Source organism: Bactrocera dorsalis, chromosome 1, assembly GCF_023373825.1.
Source record: "Bactrocera dorsalis isolate Fly_Bdor chromosome 1, ASM2337382v1, whole genome shotgun sequence".
NCBI lineage: Eukaryota > Metazoa > Arthropoda > Insecta > Diptera > Tephritidae > Bactrocera > Bactrocera dorsalis.
Window position 1 is genome coordinate 43,454,620 of NC_064303.1, and position 23,646 is coordinate 43,478,265.

At 36.6% G+C, this 23,646-nt stretch overlaps 2 protein-coding genes and 1 long non-coding RNA gene across 5 annotated transcripts in view; 1 reads left to right on the plus strand and 2 right to left on the minus strand.

Moving 5' to 3' along the window:
* The window catches only part of LOC105223892 (acyl-coenzyme A diphosphatase NUDT19), a 196,091-nt gene extending 174,459 nt beyond the window's left edge, over positions 1 to 21,632 (plus strand). The window contains exon 6 of one of the 3 annotated variants that reach the window (XM_049445859.1): positions 20,758 to 21,580. In XM_049445859.1, coding sequence (XP_049301816.1) covers positions 20,758 to 20,951 — 194 coding nt within the window. In that variant the 3' untranslated portion in view covers positions 20,952 to 21,580. Of the gene's footprint in view, positions 1 to 20,757 lie in introns of all 3 variants that reach the window. The other 2 variants (XM_049445861.1, XM_049445864.1) reach the window with 2 other exon arrangements.
* LOC125775698 (uncharacterized) lies at positions 4,849 to 13,839 on the minus strand. The gene is made up of 2 exons (XR_007421303.1): positions 5,953 to 13,839; positions 4,849 to 5,006 (listed from the first exon to the last, which is right to left on the minus strand). It is a non-coding gene; the product is annotated as an uncharacterized LOC125775698 (long non-coding RNA).
* Positions 17,267 to 19,742, minus strand: LOC105228358 (cytoplasmic tRNA 2-thiolation protein 2). The gene has a single exon (XM_011208167.4). The coding sequence runs from the start codon at positions 19,605 to 19,607 to the stop codon at positions 18,363 to 18,365; it is 1,245 nt and encodes a 414-aa protein (XP_011206469.1). The 5' UTR covers positions 19,608 to 19,742; the 3' UTR covers positions 17,267 to 18,362.
* Positions 21,633 to 23,646: the final 2,014 nt, after the last annotated feature.

A 23,646-nucleotide genomic window follows, 5' to 3' on the forward strand; every position in this document is an offset into this window, starting at 1 on the left:
GCCTTTTGGACTGCGAAACGCAACACAGACCTTTCAACGAGTTATGGATAACATATTTAGAGGCCTTGATTTCGTATACGTCTATGCATTGACGATGTACTAATCGTGTCTAAGGATAGTGCAGAACATCGCGTTCACCTACGCACTGTACTCGACATCTTAAGAGAGAACGGCTTCGAAATAAATACTAAGAAGTGTGCGTTTGAACAAAGTCAAGTACAATTTTTGGGATACACAATAAACAGCTCCGGCTGCCAACCGCCACCAGAGCAAGTACAGACAATTTTGAACACCCCGCGACCAAAGACGGTCCTTGAGTTGCGCTGGTTTCTGGGAATAATTAATTACTACAGGCGCTGCATACCACATGCAGCCGAGTTACAGGCACCGCTAAATAGCTACCTGCACGAGTCAAAGAAACACGATAAACGAATAATTGAGTGGACCGTCGCAAGTAATCAAGCTTTTGAAGACTGTCAAATTTCAATAAGCAAAGCAATATCACTGGCGCACCCTACTGTCGGCGCACCCCTAGCGCTTAGTTGTGACGCTTCAGATTTAGCTATTGGCGCGACTCTTGAACAACAAACAGACAGCATTTGGAGACCTCTCGGTTTCTTCTCGCGGAAGCTAACCGCAACTGAAAAAACTACAGTGCTTACGATCGTGAGTTGCTAGCAATTTATGAAGCAGTGAAACATTTTCGTCATATACTGGAAGCACGTCAATTTGTGATCAAAACAGATCATAAGCCACTTATATTTGCTTTTGCGCAAAAGCCAGACAAAGTATCTCCGAGGCAGTTAAGACACCTCAGCTATATATCACAATTTTCAACGGCGATCGTACACTTAGCTGGCCCCGAAAATGTGGTTGCCGATGCATTGTCTCCGATAAACGCCATTTCAATGACCTGTTTTATCGGCCGATCAAAATTTCAAGCAGCACAGTAACGTGACAAAGAGTTGGAGGAGCTACTGAAATCACAGCAGTCTTTAAGGCTTCGTTTGGTGCAATCCAAAGACAAAACTTCAGTGTACTGTGAAGTCTCAAACGGACACCTTCGCCTTTATATACCCAAGGAATTACGTTATCAAGCTTTTGCATCAGTTCTACATTACAACAAATTCGTTCTAAATATGTTTGGCCAGTGATGAAAAAAGATGTTAGTTCATGGGTCAGGAGTTGTTTACCGTGCCAACGGGCTAAAATTCATAAACATAATCACTTGCCACCGATAAAAATTGACATACCAGATAGCCGTTTTGAACATATACATCTTGAACTGGTTGTAATGCCCTTAGTGAAAGGATACCGCCATTGCCCCACAATGATAGATAGATTTTCTCGTTGGCCCGAAGCGATTCCTTTGAAGGACATAACCGCAAACACAGTGGCAACTAAATTTTGGACGCATTGGATTGTTCGTTTTGGCTGCCCAAGAACAATCACCACCGATCATGGTATGCAATTCGAGTCTGCCTTGTTCCAATCATTGGCAAGATTGGTTGGAAGCAAACACATTCATACGACTCCGTACCATCTACAATCCAACGGCATGATAGAGCGTTGGCACAGATCCTTGAAGGCCGCACTCATGTGCCACAGTGATAAAACGTGGGTGGACTTGCTTCCTACAGTCTTAGGGATTAAGGACTTGCTTTAAGGAGGACATTAAAGCATCGGCTGCAGAGTTTTTGTACGGCACAACTCTTCGTCTTCGTCACATTCCACATCAAACTTTCATCGATAAATTCAGAGAGCACATGCAAAAAATCAAACCTTCAGCTGTCCCACATCATCAAAGGCCGAAACTGTTCGTGTTGAAAAATATGTTCGAGTGTTCACATGTCTTCGTACGGACCGATGCCGTAAGGGCACCTTTGGAACCACCGTATAGCGTCCCATATCCAATAGTCAGTCGGCAGTCAGATCGAGTATTCACAGTGAGAATCAACGGCAGCGAAGTTAACATTTCAACGGAACGCCTTAAGCCGGCATTCGTAACCGAAGATGACAGCACTCATCCTAATCTTGATGTACCACAAAGAACTTATTGAAGTATCTTGCCTTCCCCTAAGGGGTTCATTGGAAGGGGAGTGGCTGTGGCAGCACTGCGCCGTGTTATGCGCCATCTACCGCTAAATGTCATGTAACCTTTTATAATTGGTACCGTTATAAAGAGGAAGTCCTCCTGATTTAAAAGTTAGTACCGCAAACGCTTAGTTTACGAGATATTCGACTTTAAAGTTCAAAAATTCCTAAAATTCGAACATTTCAACAAGCTATTTCAGTACATTTAACACACTTATGCAAATTTTTCACGTTAAATTAATTTAATTAAAGTGTAAACATTTAAACAAATTCACAACTTGCACTTGTTGCAGTTTTTATTAGCAAAAAAAATTTATATTGAAAATTACCTTTTACAGTCGTAGTGAGCTTCATTTATGTGCTAACAATTATGAGGAAATGAAGCGCTGTCATATGAAAATAAGCAAACATCAGCAATTCGCTCAATTTTATTTCAAATTAAAATGAGTATAATAGCGTCTGTGGACGAGCAAAATTAATACGCATTAAGCAACGCTAATGCGCTTTGAAATTTTATGGTGACAGACGGCAGACTTGTGCATTTAGTCAGCTGTGTGTGAAATTTGTTTATTTATTGAAAAAAAAGTGAAATAAAAATGAATAAGAGAAATTATTACTAGAAATTTTGGTATTTTTGGAAAATCAATATAAATTTAACGAAAAAATATACATTTATTCACCCCTATCACGCATTTCGACTTGGATTGAAATTTTCTCCGTTTGGCGACTTTGGTATCATGCGTTCCGTTCCCGTTCAGTTCAACTTCGAAATTTACAATTCTGCCTATCATGCATTTCGATCGTAGCTCCGTTTTGCTAAGTTGCAATTTTGTTGGCGGAGAACTTTTTGTGTTTTTATTTTGCTGCGAAAATTTTATTATTTGCGTGATTTTTTTTTTAATTTTCTAAAAATGTAAGTAAAACTTGTATTTAAAAGTTGTAAAACACACGATATTTCCAGTTTTAGTGATGTTTTTTGATATGCTTTCAGGTCAAAAACAACAACACCAGAGCAATATGGGAAATTGGCAGATATGATGGAGAGTAAGCTAGATATAGCCAACGGTTTCCACCAGCGTCCTAAGGAAGATGTGCAGGCTTTTTGGAAAGAGGTAGCATCAAATTTACTTGCCGTCGTTTCTTCCGCAAACGTATCTAGGACATACTTGAATGCGTCCTTATTCAGACGAAAATTTTTTTGAATCTAAATAAGTAAACAAATTGTAAGAAAAATGTCTACTTTCATGTGCAATTACTTACAGCCCGTCATTCATCTGGAAGGGATCGCACATATCTCGTAATCTTCTCCTTTCAATTCTCACCCCAGCATTCTGAGATGCGCTGCTCTCCTCCTCAACCAGTAATATCGCCGCGGATAAAGATTCCATAGTTACGTTTAATAAAAATAATAACAATATAAAAATTTTACTTTTATTTATTTTCTTTGAACAGCAGTAATTTGTGTATTTTTGCTTTGTTATGTTCCAGTTTCACATATTTCAAAGCAAACAGCTGATTTCGAAAGAGTTATAGCTCTTCCTCTTCTTTCAATCCAATCGCAAAGCATGATACCTAATTTCGACTCCGGCGGAGCGTAGAGCGGGAACGTAATCGAAATGCATGATAGGGGTGATTATTAACTACGTTCAAAGATAATAGAGTGAAATTAAAAGCAATAATTGATTGTAATGCGAAAAAAGTGTGCGAAAAAGTTGAGAATATTGGAAAAATGGATAGCAAATTCTGCGTTGCTTATTTTCTGTCATCTAAAAATATTTAAATTTGGGTTTGTTAATATACTTGCACATAATTTAATTAGCAATGTAAAACTGCTTATCTTTGATGCTGTAAACGCAAAGGAGGCGGCAGACTTCAAGCGACATCTGTCAAAAAATAGCAAAAATCGGCCGATTTTGAGCAGTGTTGCCTACTCAAATTTGGTAAATTCAGCTAAATGCACGAAATTATTGAGCATTACAAATTTGCATTAACATGGGTGAAATACGCAAGAAAATGTAAATTAAACCCGCTAATGCATATTAGCGGGGTTGTCTTGCAGGGCGTAAAGACTGTTTATATCATTATTGGCTCGAATAGGATTAGTTTTTTTAAGCGCGGCCGAAGGCTGCCAACACAGAAAGAAGTACTGCGCCGAAGTCCTTCAGTCCGCCAGGGTATTGGCTTAAAAAGGGTTATTTTTTTAGAGCAAGACCGAAGGCCGCCAACACAGAAAGGAGTACTACGCAAAAGTACTTCGGCCACCCCGATATGATATAAATTTTATAATATTATCATAGATTTTTACTTATTTGTGTTTATTAAATATAAATCACATATTATACATATATGTACATATGTTCAGCGAATTTTCTTATTATCACATGGCAGCACTCCATTTCGTCGTAATTTTTAGCACATAATGATGTTATCTACGAGTGTAAAATGTAATTTTTAAAATAGAAATTTCTTAGGTAAAACATCTGCTAAAATGTAAAATGTGGATTTATTTCAAAGTTTATAGTTTATTTTAATTAATTTGAAGTGAAAAATGTGAGTAAAGTGTGTTTAATATGGTGAAATAGCTTCTTGAAATATTCGATTTTCAACGGTACCTTCAAATCGCGGCGCCAAAAAATTGTGCCTGTTATTGGTACAAATTTTTTAATTTTTAAGGGGTTACATGGGTTTCCTCGGGCAAAAAACGGTCTTTTCTCAATCATTTTTTTACATATACAAAATGAAATATTTTAATGAAATTTTTTTTTTATTTAAAAGACTCATATTTAATAAACATTTTGTAAAGTTTTCAAAAAAAAAATATCAAAATGGCAGTCATTACAACGCCATTTCCGGCAGTCCCTCGGAAAAAAGATGCATCAGCGTTGTCTTTCAGGATTATTATAGATAATTATCTGAAATAAAAAATAAGAAATACGTGTTTTAGTAAAGACAATATACTAGGTATTAGACGAAGGAAAAAAAATGAAAATTGGATTTTTGGCAGACGTTTTTATAAAAAAAATGCAATTTCGATGAAAATTTCTCGACATTTTTTTTTAAATAGTTGTAATTAAAAAAACAAAAATCCTTCGTTCAAGACCGTGTAGATATCTCGAAGACCTGTGCAATATTTCATCAAGATCGGTTTAGTAGTTCGCGAGAAATCTTGACAATCGACTTTGAAAACATTATTAGGCTGTTCATGGTAAGGTGGTTATCGGGTTATGTGGTTATGTGATTAAGTAAACAACAACAAAATGCGTTATGACAAAATAACCAATGTTGACCAACCTAGGCCCTTGTTTACAGGTTATGTGGTTGTTTGCTTATTTCCAGTGTTAGAAAGTGGTTGGAATTTTACTAAATGGCAGCACAAAAAATAAATAAAACTAAGCGAATGGCATTTCCATTTAGATTTTCTTATTGGAAAATCTGCTATTAACAGCTGTTTTTTGTTTACAATCAGCAAATTATGCAAGATGTCTGCAAATTTTATACAAAGAATTTTTTAAACCCTTAAAATTCGGATTATTTAATAGCACATACCTTCAATAAAGTCCATTTCCTGAATAGCAGAACTTATTTTAAATTCGATTATTTTGCTTTTTAAACTTTGTTTAGGCATTTTATAAGTTGGAATTTCATTGAACTAAAATTGCAAACAATGAACAGCTAGCTGTTTGCGTAAAAATAAGCAAATAACCATACAACATAGGGTGCTCACGGAGCATAGAGGTTATTTTTAATCTAATAATCATATAACCCGATAACCACCTTACCGTGAACAGCCTAATAGTTTTGATAAACGCGCTTAAAGTTTTAAGAGACAATAAAAGTGGACATTTTTTTTTAACTTACATTGAATCGTCGATTCCTGGGCCATAAAGTAGAGAACCTGCCGCAGCTGCAATGTCCAGGGCATCCTTTTGCTCCAGTCTAGGACGAATCCCTGCTTCACGAGTCTCGCTGCTAGACTACTTTTCGGCTGCGGTCACCCGGTTTTCATCCATGTTTCGGGCATATTCATGGGAATTTGGACCAGGATTTAGGTCCATACCGTGCATAATTAATAATAATGCTGATATCCTTCATTGAAAATACAAACAGCGATTAATGCAGCAATTTGAACGATTATCGACCCAGCTGGAAGTATTTTGGGAGTAATTTTACAAATCAACTGATTGAAACTTTCATTGTTATTTTGTGTAAATCCTCCAACACACCGCTCCAAAAGCTCATCCTTACTCAGGTCTTTATAAATCGATTTCATTGCAGTCAAAACATCATCTGGTAGTGGAGTATATTGGTGTTTGAACGATGAGAGAGTACCTGATGCTGATGCTCGCTGCCAGGTGTACCACGTGTCTGGATCTTCAGAGCAATTTTGATGCTGCGGGTTTTTGTCTGTAGAACTGTAGTGGTAATAAGTTGCCCATATCACATCCCTCATTTTATCAGCTGAATCACTGTTTCTTCTTATCGATAAGCCATAATGTACAGTTAATTTGTCAATCAATTTACTAGTCAATTTACCTTTACCAGAAAGAATTTTTTTTTTTTTTGAGTTTTTTGCCATTGACTATTTTTTCCTCAACAGTTTTCTTCACTAAATCACGCAACCGGGTTCCCATCCTCTTCTGTACGTGGCCAACGCATTCTTTCTTATTGACAACAAAATTTTCACCATAAGGTTTGGCTTTGAGAATACCAGAGTATGTTTTAAAATCTCCATCACCTATATAACTTACGTACCTCAAGCCATGTTTTACAATAGAACGTTTAAACATTTCAATAATTGAAGATACTTCCATGTTTCTAGATGCTCCAGTGTGATTGGCGGTACATTGTTCAATTTCGATGTGTTCTTCTTTCCACTCTTCAAACTCTGCCGTATCTAATTTTTTTTCCAAGACTCACATAGTTTACAGTATGAACATTTAACAATGACATCCAAGACTTTTCCTGATTGATATCCAATTAGAGAACTTACACCATAAAGTGATGCAAAACCACGCTTTTTCCACGTCCCATCACCGGAGACAGTCACATCTGTCGTATCTTCCATGTTGTTTGCTAAACTTGTCAATTGCTTTTCCTCTGTAGCAGCAGAGGAGAACAGTTTCTCAGTAACTATGGTAATACATTCATGTATTTTATTAATATAAAAGTCGTATTATGATTGATTCAAAAAGGAGCTGCTTAGATCCATCAAACCATAAAACTTCTTGCATTCAGCAAGACCCAAACCCAATACTCGCATAACAAAAATGAACCGCCGATTTAGTTCATACATTCTGCCAACTTTTTGACATATATATATATATATTTTGGCATACAACGTTCACATTCTACCACAAGTTTAAATCCCAGACCGAATTTGGAGCATTGTTTAAAATTTACTTTTCCATTACAAAATTTTTCTTCACCTCCACGTTCAATAATGTTGGAACACCGTACAAAACACGAAAGTGTAGAAAAAACCAGAGCAACGTGGCTACCTCTGGCACGGGCTGTTTGTCATCGCCTTTTAATTTTTTTGCCGACGTACTCGTGAAAGAATTATCATCTACCTCAGGATTTTTTAGATTAAACGATTGTTTCCTCTTTTTAGGTCTATCTTTTCTACGAACACCTTCCGTTATCTGGGTTCTAGACACTTTAAACGGCATTTTTTATCAAATAAAATTCACAACAAACACTTATAACCTCAAAATGAACTTGGTAGTTTAACGAGAAATCACCAAATGAAATATTTTCCAGTAGTTTACCCTACATAAAGAAAAAAAGGGACAAGAATTACGGCTAACAATTTTACCTACTGCGCCCTCAGCCTATACCTGACCTCGAGTGCCCACCTTTTCAAGACTGTATCTCCGAAACTATTAGTCGGATCAACTTGAAAATTTAGGACAATATTCTAGAGATAGAATTTAATAAGACAAAAAAAATTTTAGATTTTTTGAAACTGTGAAACCCATGTAACCCCTTAATCGAGAATATTTTAAAACGAGTAAGTGTATAAAACATTATTTTTACATATTTATAATCTGGAGAAGCTTCCCTATCAGCAGATACTCCACTTATACCGAAATTCGTGCTTTTTATCCGGCCGCCAAAGTAATCGGAATTGTGGCTTCCAAAAACTAACCAAGGTTAGTCCAACAATAACTTCATGGTTCTTTTGTGACGTCCTTCTTTCCGCCGTGGCGTTTATTGTTGTTGTTTTAACGGTTATCTAATCCCCGTTGGGATGGTAAGGGTCATTTGCGTCGCCGTCGTCGTCATCTAACGGGAGGCCTAAGAAACGTACTGTTTCGACGGGATCAGACCAAAGCGAGGAGGGTGTTAGATGAGTGGGGTTTGTAGGGCATACAAAGAGGTGGTCAGTATCATGCGGAGACACGTTGCATGCAGGACATACATTGGGTATGTCGGGGTCTATTCTGGATAAGTAGGAATATAACCTACTACAATATCCAGAACGAAGTTGCGCTAGGGTCACTCCCGTTTCTTGCGGCAACTGAAGCTCTTCGTCTGCGATAAGTGGTGATTTGACTCCAAGAACGCCATTCACGGGAACGGAGTCGGTGAAGGTGTTGATGGTTCCACTGTGAATGGCGGTCAGTACCGAGTCCGCTACAAGCAGATGGCTGCAAGGGTGAAAACATCCCAGCAGGAACTGCTTGGAGAGGAGTTCATTATGCAAAAGGCATCCCGTCGTGGTCCGGAATGCAGTATTTTAGCAGGTCTAAAGTTTCTTCATCTGTGTACCACTGCATCCAGGCGACCATATTGGTGCTGCGTAGTTAAGGACCGGCCGGCCGATTGCCTTGTAAGTTGCCAACAACGTTTCGTTGTCTTTCATCCAGGTGCTGCCGGCTAGCGACTTGAGGATATCGAAAAGCGCGATCGTATGGGGAGAGAAGGAGCACAGGCTATTGAAGATTATACCTAAAACCTTAGGGTTAGGACTGCAATATTAAGTTCCTTCCTCCTTCGTCCAGTTCGTAAATATGGTCGCTGTGGATTTGGTGGAGGAAAGTGTGAGGTTTCGTGCAGTGAGAAAACGAGAAATGTCGAAGAGGTAGTTACCTTTGAACACATGCCATCGATTCCATTGCCCGACGTCAATATCATGCAGTCAACTGCGTACGAGGTTATGGAAACCCCCTCTGATGGTTGCGGGAGCTTGGAGATGTAGAAGTTAAACAGTAACGGAGAGAGGACGCCACCCTGCAGAACCCTCTGTTTAATTCTTCTCAGTTTAGGTGTTTCACCTCGAAATAGTACGGATGACTGACGACCGTTCAGGTAGTTCATAGTCCACCTTTTCAGTCCTGTGTCAAAAGCTTTTGACAAGTCCAACGCTACGAGGATCGTTCTCTCACAGGGTAGGCTCAGGTGGTGAGTGAAAGTCGGGAGTAGCAAGGCCTCAAGTATCTTCACTACTGGACAGAGGAGTTATCGGGCGATAAAATTCCCCTTTGTTGGCGGGTTTCCCAGGTTTCAGTAGTGGGATCACTCATCTGATTTTCCACACATCGGGTATTTAAAAAGGGGTCAGTGACAGGTTAAGGACCTTGGTGAGATAACTTACTCCCGTCGAGCCTATTTGCTTTAGCATGTTAATTCTATCAGGGCCAATGGATTTAGAGGATTTTGCTTTATTGATGACATTCTGAACCTCCTCATCGGTGAAAGTAAGCGGCGCGCAGACGTTTGGCACTTTGCGCAGCCGCCTGTTAACACGTCTTTTAGCTTTATCTACCGAAGGGTGCAGTGTTAACTGCCGGCTAAAATAGCTCGCGCACTTCTTCGGGTCCGAAGAGGCATGACCATTGAATTCAACTTCAACTCGGTCGTCATGTCTCTTCGTATTAGACAAAGATTTGACAGTAGCACAAAGCTTACTCACATCGATGGTGAGGTTGTAGGACTTCAGGTGCTCTATCCATTTAGCCCGCTTATGGTGGTTTACCATACGCCGAATCTCCAAATTGAGATCCCTCGTTAGCTAAAACGGCTGCTTCGGCTGGGAAATTGAGGCCGATTTCCGCTATTCTTCCAGCCAGGATGAAGCGAGCGGTAGCTGCTGCAATCACCTTGCGGAATTGACGTTCGCCAACGCATAAGTCCGTAGGAATAGGTAGAGCGTTGAAGGTGCTCTCAGTAAATTCTGTGAACCCGACCCAATTAGCTTTGTTAAAGTTAATGAAGGTACGGTTGCCCATAGAAACGAAATCGGGAGGTTTCTCGATCGAGATAATTATGGGCAGATGGTCTGATGCGAGAGTTAGCACAGGTCGCCAGGTTATGCTATTTATCAGACCACCACGAGCAATGGTAATATCAGGCGAGCTATTACAGGTGCACATAACTCAGATGGGGGCTTCGTCATTCATTGTGCAGAATGTCGCATCGTCAATCTGTTCCGCCAGCTCCATCCCCCTACGATCATTTGACAGACTGGAATGCCAAAGATCGTAGTGCGCGTTAAAGTCGCCTAGTACCAAACTGTTTTCCCCACGAAGTAGCGCACCTATTTTTTCTATTATTCCTTTTATATCCTGTGATACTGCACGGTGTTGTGCATTATGAAGGCTAGGCCACCACCTTTATCTCGCTCACGATCTTTACGTAACACGTTGAAACCGACACAGCTCAGAAGATCTGAACGGCTGTTTAGCTTGGTTTCTTGGACCGCAGCTATCGATACACGTTCTCGATTCATGAGTCAGAGTGGGAGCCATGTTGGCAGATTGAGCTCCTAGGGACCGTGGAGGTCCTCTGTTGGCCATTCGGCGCGGCGCGCGAACTATGTGCAAATTGCACAGCCGTAGAGGCTTGTGTCCCAGTATTGCGTAGGCAACATGGGGCCACGTTACGCGTGGTCCACTTCCTGTGAGTCTTAAGACCTGAGCAGGTTTTAAGATGGCTCTATCCATTGCATGTATTACACCTGACCAATGTGGAGTTTGGATGGAGCCTTTGGCACAATTCCGATTTCTTTGGCGCCGCAATTTGAAGGCACCGTTGGAAAGAAGAAGTCCTCCTGATTAAAAAACATACGGGTCCGCAAACGCTTAGTTTAGGAGATATTCGGCCTTAAAGTTCAAAAATTCGCAAAATTGGACCATTTCAAGGAGCTATTTCACCACATTAAACACACTTTTTTCACATTTTTCACATGAAATTAATTAAATTGCACTATAATCTTTAAAATAAATCTACATTTTACACTTTTGGAAGGTTTTTTACCTAAAAAATCTTCATTTTAAAAATCAAATTTTACACTTGTTTGAACCTCATTACGACGAAATGGAGCGCTGCCATGTGATGATAAGGCAATTCGCTGAAATTCCTCTTTTTCACAAAAATTCCTCTATTAATGCATATGGATATTTTTTTTAAATTTATTAAGCAAATAAGTAATATTATATAATAATATTACGTAATAAAGTGTAAAGTATACAGTGCAGTACGAAAACTCAAATTTTGTTTCAATATGAGTGCATGATAACTGACAAATATAACAACTTCATACCCAAAACTCATATTTTAGATATAATAATATATATGTCGTCGCCTAAAACACAAACCAATGTATCATCAAAAATAAATGGAAATCGCTGACAGATATAATAACCAAAATTTATCCATTTTATAACGAAAACTTAAATTTTATTTCAATATTGGATATAAAGTGGTTATATTTTTTGGTCATTATGCACTCATATTGAAACAAAATTTGAGTTTTGGATATAAAGTAGTTATATATTTTGGTTATTATGCACTCAAACTCATATTTTAAATATAATAATATATATATTGTCACCTAAAATACAAACCAATGCATCATCAAAAATAAATGGAAATCGCTGACAGATATAATAACCAAAATTTACCATTTTATAACGAAAACTTAAATTTTGAGTGCATGATAACCATAAATTATAACCACTTTATAACAAAAATTCAATATATTTTTTTATTTTCAACGTAGAAAGAGTACTAGGCGAAAGTACTTCAGTCAGAGAACGTATATTTACAGAGAAGGTCCAACAACGGACAGGCGTGTAAACTGTCAAAAGCTAACAAAATGCGATGAGCGTGTTTCACCACAGCTAGCTAAGAAGGAGAAACTTTAACAGTGGCGCGTGAACAGAGCTGAGCATTCAATGAAAATTATGCTCAGAAATATACATTCTTATTACAGACGTATGTTATTCTCTTGGATATAATTATATACGTTTACATGCAATCATATTAATTGATATGATTATCATTTTGCATATTTTTCTGAATGCATGCAAAACTGATAACATTCTAATAAAATTATGCATTTTTCAAAACTATATTTGTAGTTAATGTGCGAATAAGAGTTATTTATTAAATATTTATAATGTTTGATAATATTATATAATTTCATATAAATATGTATGAATATGGTTGTATATACATACATATGCTATATACATATGTATATGAGATACCCTAAAACACTTAATACTATATATTACAACAATATTATATGTAAATCACACTTCATAATTTAAATTTTCATATGCATCTAGATATTAGCACATAGTTACATACATACATACTTATGTAGGTAGAATTCAAATTCAAATCGTAATATTATCATTTATCAGTAAAAAAGTGTGCGCGCACTGCTCTATATGTACATACAAATATGCGTACACATGTAAATATGTCACCCACAAAAACTACAAACATTGCTTTACAAAAACAAGAATTGTTTCAAATAGCATCATACATACTTATATGCGTACACATGTAAATATGTGCGTATGGCATTCCCTCACAAATAATGCATACACAACATACATACTTATATGCGTTCACATGTAGATATGTCACCCGCAAAAAGTACAAATATTGTTCTACAAAAACAACAATCGTCTAATATAGCATTGGCAACGTCACAAGTCAATATCACAGCCGAATTGGCGAAGCCCAAATGTAGTAAATTTTACAACAAAAACGATTTCATTCATAAACGCAGGGGCATATGCCACAAGCGACCTCGCTTCATTCATAAAAGTAGCCACCATTACATCTCCCCGAGCAGGCCTTTGCCAACAAGCGTCTTTTCGCGACGATGGCAAAAGCTAAAAATCATAAATTGAACATCTTTCTGATGCTTCTTCACAGAAAGAAGTGACAAAAGTGGCAACATAGGAGTTGTCGATTTATAATATTTGTCTAAAATATTTTTCCGTGACTCGCAAAAATCCGCGTCGATATGTATGCAAGCTCATACATATGCATACATATTTACGCACGTTGGAACGCAAAGCTGTTACAGCGGCAAGGGAAGCGGTAACAATCGGCGATCGTTTGTTAGTTTCTTTCGCGTCTGGTCGCGTCAGTGCTTCGACAGATTTATGTGCTGAACACATAGAACGCGACAGAGTGCAAGCGCCATCTGAATCTGATATTGAAATACACACATTCTTAAGGACACAGTTATTTAGACAGCTGCACAACTACATAACTGTGTCCATATGAACGTGTATATTTTAATATTTGACAGATGTCGCTTGCAGTCTCCCCCGCTCAATGCGTTCCGGGAGTGACTCTTTGAGTTTCGACACATTGACTCTTTGAAAAAACTTAAGCTTCAGCCATTGGTTGCCCGTGAAACGAAGATTTCGCATGAAGCAATAATTGTACACATTTACATACAAAGTTGTGGGTAGACAAATTTACAAACATTATGCGTATGTTCCCTGCCAACATTTTCTATCGCAAAAGTCACTTATAAGTGACTTCAAGAAGTTACAATTCAACGTCTGCGATACATTTTTTTCATCGTAGAAGTCACTTCCTTATTGAGAAGTTGTTCCCCGCGAACGTTACTTTCAGAAGTAACGTATTAGTGCCTTATGGAAGTTACGTATTAGTGACTTGTGGAAGTTAAAATTTTCGTTTTTAAATTTTTTATATTTATTTCAATTCAAAAATGTTTTACAAAAAAATTAAATAATTAATTCATGTGAATATTAGAAATAAGATTTTTTTAAATTTTCAGTTCATTAATTTTTTTTTTTTTTGTACTCTGTCTCGGGCGTGAAGTATGTGCTGTTGACACACTTTATTTATATCCATATCGGTCGAGTTCGAATATTTGGAATGACAGGCATCTATAGGAAAACAGAATTAATTGATTTCTTTATAGTTATAGTTTTATGTGAAATATTACTTTTTATTAGTGCAAATGTTGTAAATCGTTGGATACTGTTTTTTTCATTTGTTCTTTTTTTGTTGTTTTTTTTTTCACTTTATTACTGCCGCTATATGTGCTCTCATTAATATTGCATATTAATTTAGATGCTCTCTTTTATTTTTCAATTTAATAGCTTTTGCTGACAATTCGCTCATTTTAATTATATTTTCAATAATATTTCAAATTAAAACACCACGAAACAAATAATTTTACTTGTTCCAAAAACAATATCGCACTTTAGCACTGACCACAGACTGCAGAAGACACAAAAACCAATGCACCAGATGTCAACAACTTCCTTTTCTATTCTGTTGTTTTCATCTAATTTCATTTTGCAGTCGCTGCGACTTCAACGTCCGTGATCGCGTTCATTGTTTATCTTTTGCATAACGGGACAACAATCTTTAATTTAACGTCTGGAAGTGACTTAAAAGTGACGCATTTGGCGTTTGACACGTGAACGCGACAACTATCTTTATTTTAACGTACGGAAGTGACTAAAGCGTGACGTATTTGGCGTTGGCGATAAAGACACTTCCAAATGTTGGCAGGGTTTCTTTTTGTTTACATACACACATAATTACATATGTACGTGAATATGTGCGACCGCTTGGTCTTTTAACATGTTATCAAAACTTTTAAAGACCTGACCTGTAAATAAATATGTATGTACATACATATATATCTTATCAAGCCTATGTACATTAATTAAAGATTTACATACATACATAGGTAATAATGCATGTATGAGTTTATTATATATTTCCAAAGATTTTAAGGAATTTATCATGAAATAGTTCAATTTGTATGTACGTATAAACATGCTTGTGTGCTTTGATATAAAATATGTAGAAAATATACATACAAACATATGTATGTATGTATGTACATATATAAATTATATGCAGCATCGTTTGCGCATAGTAAAAAAGGGAATCTGTATGCGTACATTCCTTAACATTGGAATTATCATTATTGTTCTCATTTAACACTGAAAATGCTCAATTCTGCCATTTTCGTGTCCCCTGATGTTAAGTGGTGAAACACGCTAATAATTTTCTGTGGTGAAACACGCTCATCCAAAACAGTAAATATCCCAAAATTGAAATATCCCTAAATTTTCGTCATCGTGAACCTTCTCTGTAAATATACGTTCTCTGCTTCAGTCACCCTGGGTATTCGATCGGCTGGGGTTATTTTTTTAGAGCGCGGCCGAAGGCCGCCAACGCAGAAAGGAGTACTACGCGAAAGTACTTCAGTCACCCCGGGTATTCGCTGATGATTTTATTATAGTATAAAATTGTAATAGGGTTGGGTTTAGTTTAGTATCTCATTTTCACTGCTTATTCCTCTTAAATGCGTGCACGGATTTTTTTAAATTTATATAGCACGGATAGCCAATGAATTAAACTTTTGTTTAAATGTAAATTTATTGTTAAATGTTAATTTGTTTTTTAGATATAAGTACGCAAAAAACGCACATTTTCACATTTGCTCAAACAATGGCTCTCTTCTTTTGAAGTTTTTGTTGCACTGCTAGCAAAAAATTTAACCAATTTAACACACACACATTCTTTGAAATATATTTAATTGAATTAATGATAAATTATGGATTTTAAGTTGCAATTTTATGTACAATTTAATAAATAAAACAGCTTTCAATTACGTGTTATATTGTTCCTTGAAATGTAAGCAAAATTACTGAATATGAACTGTCAAACGACGAAGAAAATAAGCACAAAAGGAAGATAGTAATAACCCAACGAATCAAAATGGTAGGTCTTATATACTGCGGCGCTTGTTTCAATGTAATATATTATACTGAAAATATAATGAAAATTTGGAATACAAAATCGCGCGATTTTTTATTCCAAATTTTCGCCTGCGGCGCTTGTTTCAATGTAGTATATTATGCTGAAAATATATTCAAAATTTGAAAAAAAAAGATCGCGCGATGAAAACCCAATTTTATTATTTAGGGGGTCTTGTATAAATGGTTGGTTGGGTTATCTTGGTACTTCAACTACTTGTATGCATTATTACCGATGCATATACAATTTTTAATTTTCAGTGTTTTTATTATTTAAATAAAGTGGATTTCCACTTTAATTCATTGAAATAATAAAAATAATAAACATAGAGTCACTCTATGCGTAAAAATACACAAATTTTATAATAATTAGTGAAAATTGTATGGAAAAACTACGATTTTACGCCATTTTCAGGAGGCTGCCCTAGAGCCCCCCGGGGTCCTAGGGGGGGGGAGGGTGGTATTATTCAAAAGTTCCATTCATTACCTCTCAAATGAGGGGGGTAGCAAGCCCCCCGCCCCCTCCACCTTTGCGCAAAACCTCTTCAAAATGAGATACTAAACTAAACATTCCCCTTGAAACGTGAATATTTTGAAAAATATTAGCTATTTTTACATAATTTCTGGATATTCCTCCTCTGGAGAAGCCCCCCTATCCGTACATATCCCATTTATACGGAAATTCGGTTTTTTACCCCTCCGCCAAGGTAATCGGAATCGTGCCGAGCCTTTTTGCGCAAACGTAGCAGAAAAATTCCTCCGGGTCCGGGTTGGACTCAATGCCAGCACGAGTCAGGAGGTGACGGAGCAACCCTGCTGCAAGAAATTGCTCCAATGACGACAAACAGCTCTGGCGGTCTTTGGCCGCTCTTCAAAAGAATGGCACTAGTCCGGTTTTCATAGTTCTTTTAGGTCGAAAATTTTTTTTAGAGTATTTCAAAAAAAAAAACCACCAGGGTTGGTCGGTCCAACACCGTGGTGTTCAGAGTTCTTTTGTGTCGAGCTTCTTTCTGCACTAAATAATAATAAAGATTATAAACGAAACATTTTTTTTTTTGTTTTTCACAACACAAAATATGTAGCCTTGGTTTTGTTATAAATGAAACACACAATTTCTTGTATCTGTAGGTGCGCAAAATAGTTTTTTAAGTATATTTATTTTCTTTAAAACACACAACAAATGGAAATTTTAGTTAAACATAGTGAAATAACTTGCATTACTTTATTAAAAATGTTTAACTTTAAATACAAATAACACGAAAACTTCTGAGGGTAAATGTGTGTATAGGTGTTCCTCTATCGTAATTTTGGGTTGGGTTTAGTATCGCGCCGGTTAATTTTGGCTCACTGTGAAAATTTTAAACACGCATGTATGCTTAAATTATAGAACTTTATTTTAAAACATATTTTATAAAAATCGGTTCACAATTAGTGAACAATTGGTGTATTTTCCTATATTTTTTTAAAGCGTGGCCGAAGGCCGCCCACCCAAAAAGGAGTTCTATGCGAAAAAAAATTGATACACCCCGGTGTTGGACCGACCAGGGTTATTTTTTTTTTTAAGCGCTGACGAAGGCCGCCCACGCTAAAAGTAGTTCTATGCGAAAAAAATTGATACAACCCGGTGTTGGACCGACCAGAGTTATTTTTTTAAAGCGCGCCAATGCAAAAACGAGTTCTATGCGAAAAAAATCTGATACACCCCAGTGTTGGACCGACCAGGGTTTTTTTTTCCACTCAAAAAGGAGTTCTATGCGAAAAAAAATTATACACCCCGGTGTTGGACCGACCAGGGTGTTTTTTTTTTTTGAAGCGCGGCCGAAGGCCGCCAACGTCGAAAGGAGTACTACACGAAAGTACATCGGTCACCCCGGGTATTCGCCCGACCAGGGTTATTTTTTTAGAGCGCGGCCGAAGGCCGCCAACGCAGAAAGGAGAGCTACACGAAAGTACTTCGGTCACCCCGGATCCCTTTGTATCTTTAATATATGCAATTAAATATGTATATACATATCACTGAAACATTTTGGTTTTCTTATTAAAAAGTTCGATCCTTCCTCTTTCCAATAAGAGGGCGTGAGGGGGGTAGGCCCCCTAATTTTCTCCATAAACGATACTAAACCGGCGCGATACTATCACACAAATTAAGAATACCTATAATTAACAAATTTTTAAACGTTTTATATTGAATGAATTTAAATCAATATTTTATAAATAATGCTTTATTAAATTAATATCGCTATCCCGTCCTATATTTTGACAACTGTGGCATACTTTTTGATCTTGGTTTTGGGTTAAGTTCAAAAATTTTTTGAAGTTTATGTCTAAATCAAAATCGCTTGACATTCTTTCAGAAACATATCGAGAATACCTAACAGCTGAAAGAGTTTCAGAGTTAACTATTGAAGAATTACACAAACAACATTTTTCCTCAAATTCTTCATAACTGTCATTGTTTGAGGTGATTTTATTTCCTGTACAAATGATAGTTGAAACGGTGGAGCTGTAGTTTTTTTGTAGATTACGTATAAATAACTCAGTTATTCGTTGTATACTGCTTGAAGCATTTATAACATGATCTCGTCTATCACACCATTTTATATTTCGTGCACGTATATAGAGTAAGACCTCTGTTTCAGTTAGATTTTTAATTGGACGCATGATTTTGATCCCATTGACCAAACGATCATCTTTGAAGGCAACATCACATGCGACGTTATTTCCCTGTCCAAGTGCAATGGCTGAGAGCAGATCGGTAGCTATACTTATATTTATTGTAGGTATAAAAGCGTATTTGCAACTTAAGATCGTAGCCATAGAAGCTATCAAGTTCTTTCGATAAAGTTTTATAAATTCGTTACGACTTGTTGACGTTTGAATGTTATTGATGTCGTTGGAAAATACTTTTTCTTTTTCCATTTCTCTGTTCAAATATAGGTTCATATCTTTAATATCAAATGGCTTTTGATGTATGCCAGATCTTAAATTAGTAACATAACATTTTATATTATCATAGCTTAATAAAAGATCTTTTACTTGCTGTATATACAATTTATAATCATTTATTCCACAAGTGTCTTTGTAGGCTTCGTAATCGTCAAGAAATAGAACTTTGAGGTAGCAATGTAGTCTCTTAAAATTTGATTCCGATTGCGCCGTTTGTAACATATCTAGCAAGACTACAGACTCAGCACTTCCATCAAACACTAAAAGAATATCCGCATTTCTTGGAAGAGCTTTAGAAGATCCAACTGTTGCTCGGAATTTATGGTTCACAAAAATGAGAAAACAATTCTTACATTCCGCTTCGCGAAAATGTATCTTATACAATTCTCTGTCTTGACCGCATTTATAACAAGTTCCTTTTGGCAAATAGTGTAACATTTGTTTTTGTGGTGTCATGAGGCTGCTGATGCCATCATCAAGAACATCGTCATCTCCTATGCTACACATATTTCATATAGACCAATATCACTACTTTTAGCAAACACTTTACGGATGTGAGTAAAAATTCTCAAATTTAATATTTTTTCATATTCGATAACATAATGGGGCATCTCGACAGAATAAAATCTATGTCTTACTAACTGTTTTGCCGTGCCTCCATATTTCTTATTGCTTACAATATATGGTAAACTAATTAGTTTGCCATATATTGTAAGCAATAAGCTATCACTTCAGCAGTTTGACAGCGCAGTTTTCATTTCTATGGAAATTTCGAAAAGGCAACATACATATTCCATCTACACATATGCCGACGGCATTTTCATTGCGGTAGTATAAAATTTAGAAGAGGGAGTATTAACACGTTCGCGGACGCAAAAAATTTTAGGGAGCTGCAAAAATATACAGGCAATTATTTTTGAAACTAGTTGTAATATCCGAAATCTAATTAGACATATATTATAAGAGTAGTCAGAACATCGTATTTTAACCGTTATATACAATGAATGCTATAGCATCCACGACGATATAGATACTACTTTTCAACCAGAATGACGTGAATGAATTTGTAAGTACTCTGAGAAAAGATAAAATAATATGAAAGTATCTAATGAACCAATTGGTCATTATTTTGAAATGTGTATTAATTACAAAAACTTAAGATTGTATTAAATTAAATGAATAAAAATTGGCTTTAAAGTTTGAATGCTATAGCATTCACGTCATTTTGCATCAGTATGAAAATGAATGCTATAGCATTCACGTCCGCGAACGTGTTAAGAAAAAATTAATATTTAGTTTAATATTGTTAATTTACAGAATAATTATGCAAATTGGGTTGAGAATGAGCGAAGTCTTAAATTTAATAAACTTATACAAGCATATATCAAAATATCATTTCTCATTTTAAATTTATTATTTTAATTGGTATATAAAAATTATGCCACAATTATTATATAGTAGTCCAAAAATATGAATTCTTATTTTCCCAGAAATACATTTGTAAAAAAAGGGATCTTTATCCTCTTCCTATTATCTTATTTTTCCCAGAAATACATGTGTAAAAACGATTTTTATCCTTTGTTATTATTTTATTTTTCCCAGAAACACATTTGTAAACAAACGGATCGTAATCTATTTTTTATTTTCCTCATAAAAGATTTAAACAGTTCAAGGGCTCAAAACATGCGCTACATCAGCTACCTACCCGACGGCATTTCGCAATGTGATAAAATAAGTTTTTTCAAGAGCTCAAAGCATGCGCTACATCAGCTACCCTGCGCCTTTGCCATGGATAATATGATACGAGACTCTCGCATTGGCTCTCATTTTTCGTTCAAACGCGTTCCCTGATTATTTGTCAGCGAAGGAGATCAGGGAATTTCGATCAGCTGATTTCAGAAAAGACGGGATGCCAGAAGTAAACCGCTATAATTACTTGACGAAATTAACGTGAAATGAAATTTCATTGAACTGTGCGAACATATCCAGATCTGTCAAACTGCTGAAGTGACAGCTTATTGCTTACAATATATGGAATACTAATTAGTTTGACAGATAAGTTTCGAAGAGGCAACACGTCCCATTAACATATATACCGACGGAAGTTTCATTTCGGTAATATTAAACTTAGTAGACGAGTATTAATATAGTTGCGTTAAATTATAAAAATAAAGTTAGTGTTCAAAATAATTAATACATTTTTTCCAAACAAATTACTATTTAGCTTAATATTGTAAAATTGCGGAAAAATTATACAAAATGAATTGGCGAATGAGCGAAGTCTTAAATTTAATAAACTTATACAAGCACATAATTTCTATGCCATTTATTGAGAGCAATGAACGGCATCCCATTCACTGTATACCGACGGCAGTTTAATTTCGGTAATATTAAATTTAATAGAGCGAGTATTAAAACGGTGGTGTTGAATTATAAAAATAAAGTAATATAATTTAATACATTTTTTTTTTACAAATAAATATTTAGTTTAATATTGTTAATTTGCAGAAAAATTATACAAAATATTTTGCCGATTGAGCGAAGTCATAATTTTAATAAACTTATGCAAGCATAAATCAAAATATTTTTGCTCATATTAAACTTATTATTTGAATTGGTATATAAAATTAATACTACAGTTGCTATAATTCGAAAATATGAAATCCTTTTTTCCACGAAATACATTTGTCAACAAAGGTTATTTCTCCTTTTTTATTTTCCACATAAATTTTTTTCATCTATAAAAAATTTAAACAGTTCAAAACATGTGCTACATTAGCTCCAACATACCTACCCGACGCCTTTTCGCAAATTATTATGTTATGATAACAAATGCCCACATACTACACAGATTTGACAACGGCAATGGCAATAGGCCACGCTGTGTGCCAAACGGTAACATAGATATCTGTGTAAAGTTGGAGGGAAAATAGGTCCGATTGTATTAACAATTTTTGCATATTGGAAGGATTTTTTTGCCCTGCAAGATTGCACGATAACATAAAATGCAAAAATCCTATACCGAAATATGCAATTCCATGAAAGCACCCATTGCAGTATCTAGTGATATATGAACGGCTGATTCAGTCAATTTATTGTAAATGATAATTGTGAATTGGTGCTCTTTCTGCACGCATTCTTAACAAAAAACAGTAACAAATCTTTAAAATTTAATTAAAATTACTAAATCTAAATTAAAATTACTAAATCTATTTAAAGTCTCCTTCCTTAGCAATTTCTATTTATCCTTTACTGGCGTAGAAACCGCTTACGCGGTTATAGCCGAAGTAACAACGGCGCGCCAGTCGTTTCTTCTTTTCGCAAGGCGGCGCCAATTTGAGATTCCAAGCAAAGCCAGGTTCTTCTCCACCAGGTCCTGGGTAGAAAACTTTCAGAGCTGGGGTGTTTTCGTCCATTCGAAGGACATGACCTAGCCAGCATAGCCGCTGTCTTTTATTTCGTTGAACTATGTCAATGCTGTAGTACATCTCATACAGCTCATCATTCCATCGAATGCGATATTCGTCGTGGCCAACGCGCAAAGGACCATAAATCTTTCGCATAACTTTTCTCTCGCGGCATATAGGCAGCTCTTTTTCTTGCTGTCAAAGGCAGCTTTGAAATTGACGATAAGATGGTAAGTGTCGATTCTCTTTTCACGGACCTTTTCCAAGATTTGGCGCTCGGTGAATATCTGGTCAGTTGTTGATTTGCCAGGTCTAAAGCCACACTGATAAGGCCTTTAATCTTTCACACAATACAGTTGATCGAACCTTATACGCGATGTTGAGGAGGCCTATCCTTCGGTAGTTGGCGCCGATTGTGGGGTCTCTCTGTTTGTGGGTTGGGCAAAGCACACTTAAATTCCAATCAATGGGCATGCTTTCGCCCGACCATATTCGACAAAGAAGCTGATGCATGCTCCTTATCAGTTCTTCGCCGCCGTGTTTGAATAGCTCGGCGAGCAACCCATCAGCTCCCGCCGCTTTGTTGTTTTTCAAATGGGTAATTGTTTTCGAACTTCTTGATGGTCGGGCAATGGACCGTCTGCTCCATCGTCATCGATTGGGGAATCGGGTTCGCCTTCTCCCGGCGTTATACTTTTACTGCCATTTAGCAGGCTGGAGAAGTGTTCCCTCCATAATTTCAGTATGCTCTGGGCCTCAGTCACTATATCACCTCTGGGAGTTCTACAAGAGCAATACTCTGGTCTTGAAACCTTCTGTTAGTCGCCGCATTTTCGAACATTACCCCTGTCGGCCAGCTCTTCGTACTCACGCATTTCATCCTCCCTCTTTTTTGTCTGCAAACAATTTAACAGCGAGGTATATCTTTATGTGAAATAACAGCTGGCCAAGGTTGTAATTAGTTTAAAGTGTTATTGCACAAAAATAAACATGGCCTGATATATTTTACAGTCCCTGCAAATATTTGTCTGCGTGCGTTTTGTTGTTGTCTCGTTGCAACAATTGGAAAATTCTAAAATTCTTGCAATACATGCACCATTCAAAGGTTTTGCAAGAGCAAGAGAATCCCCCTACTGATG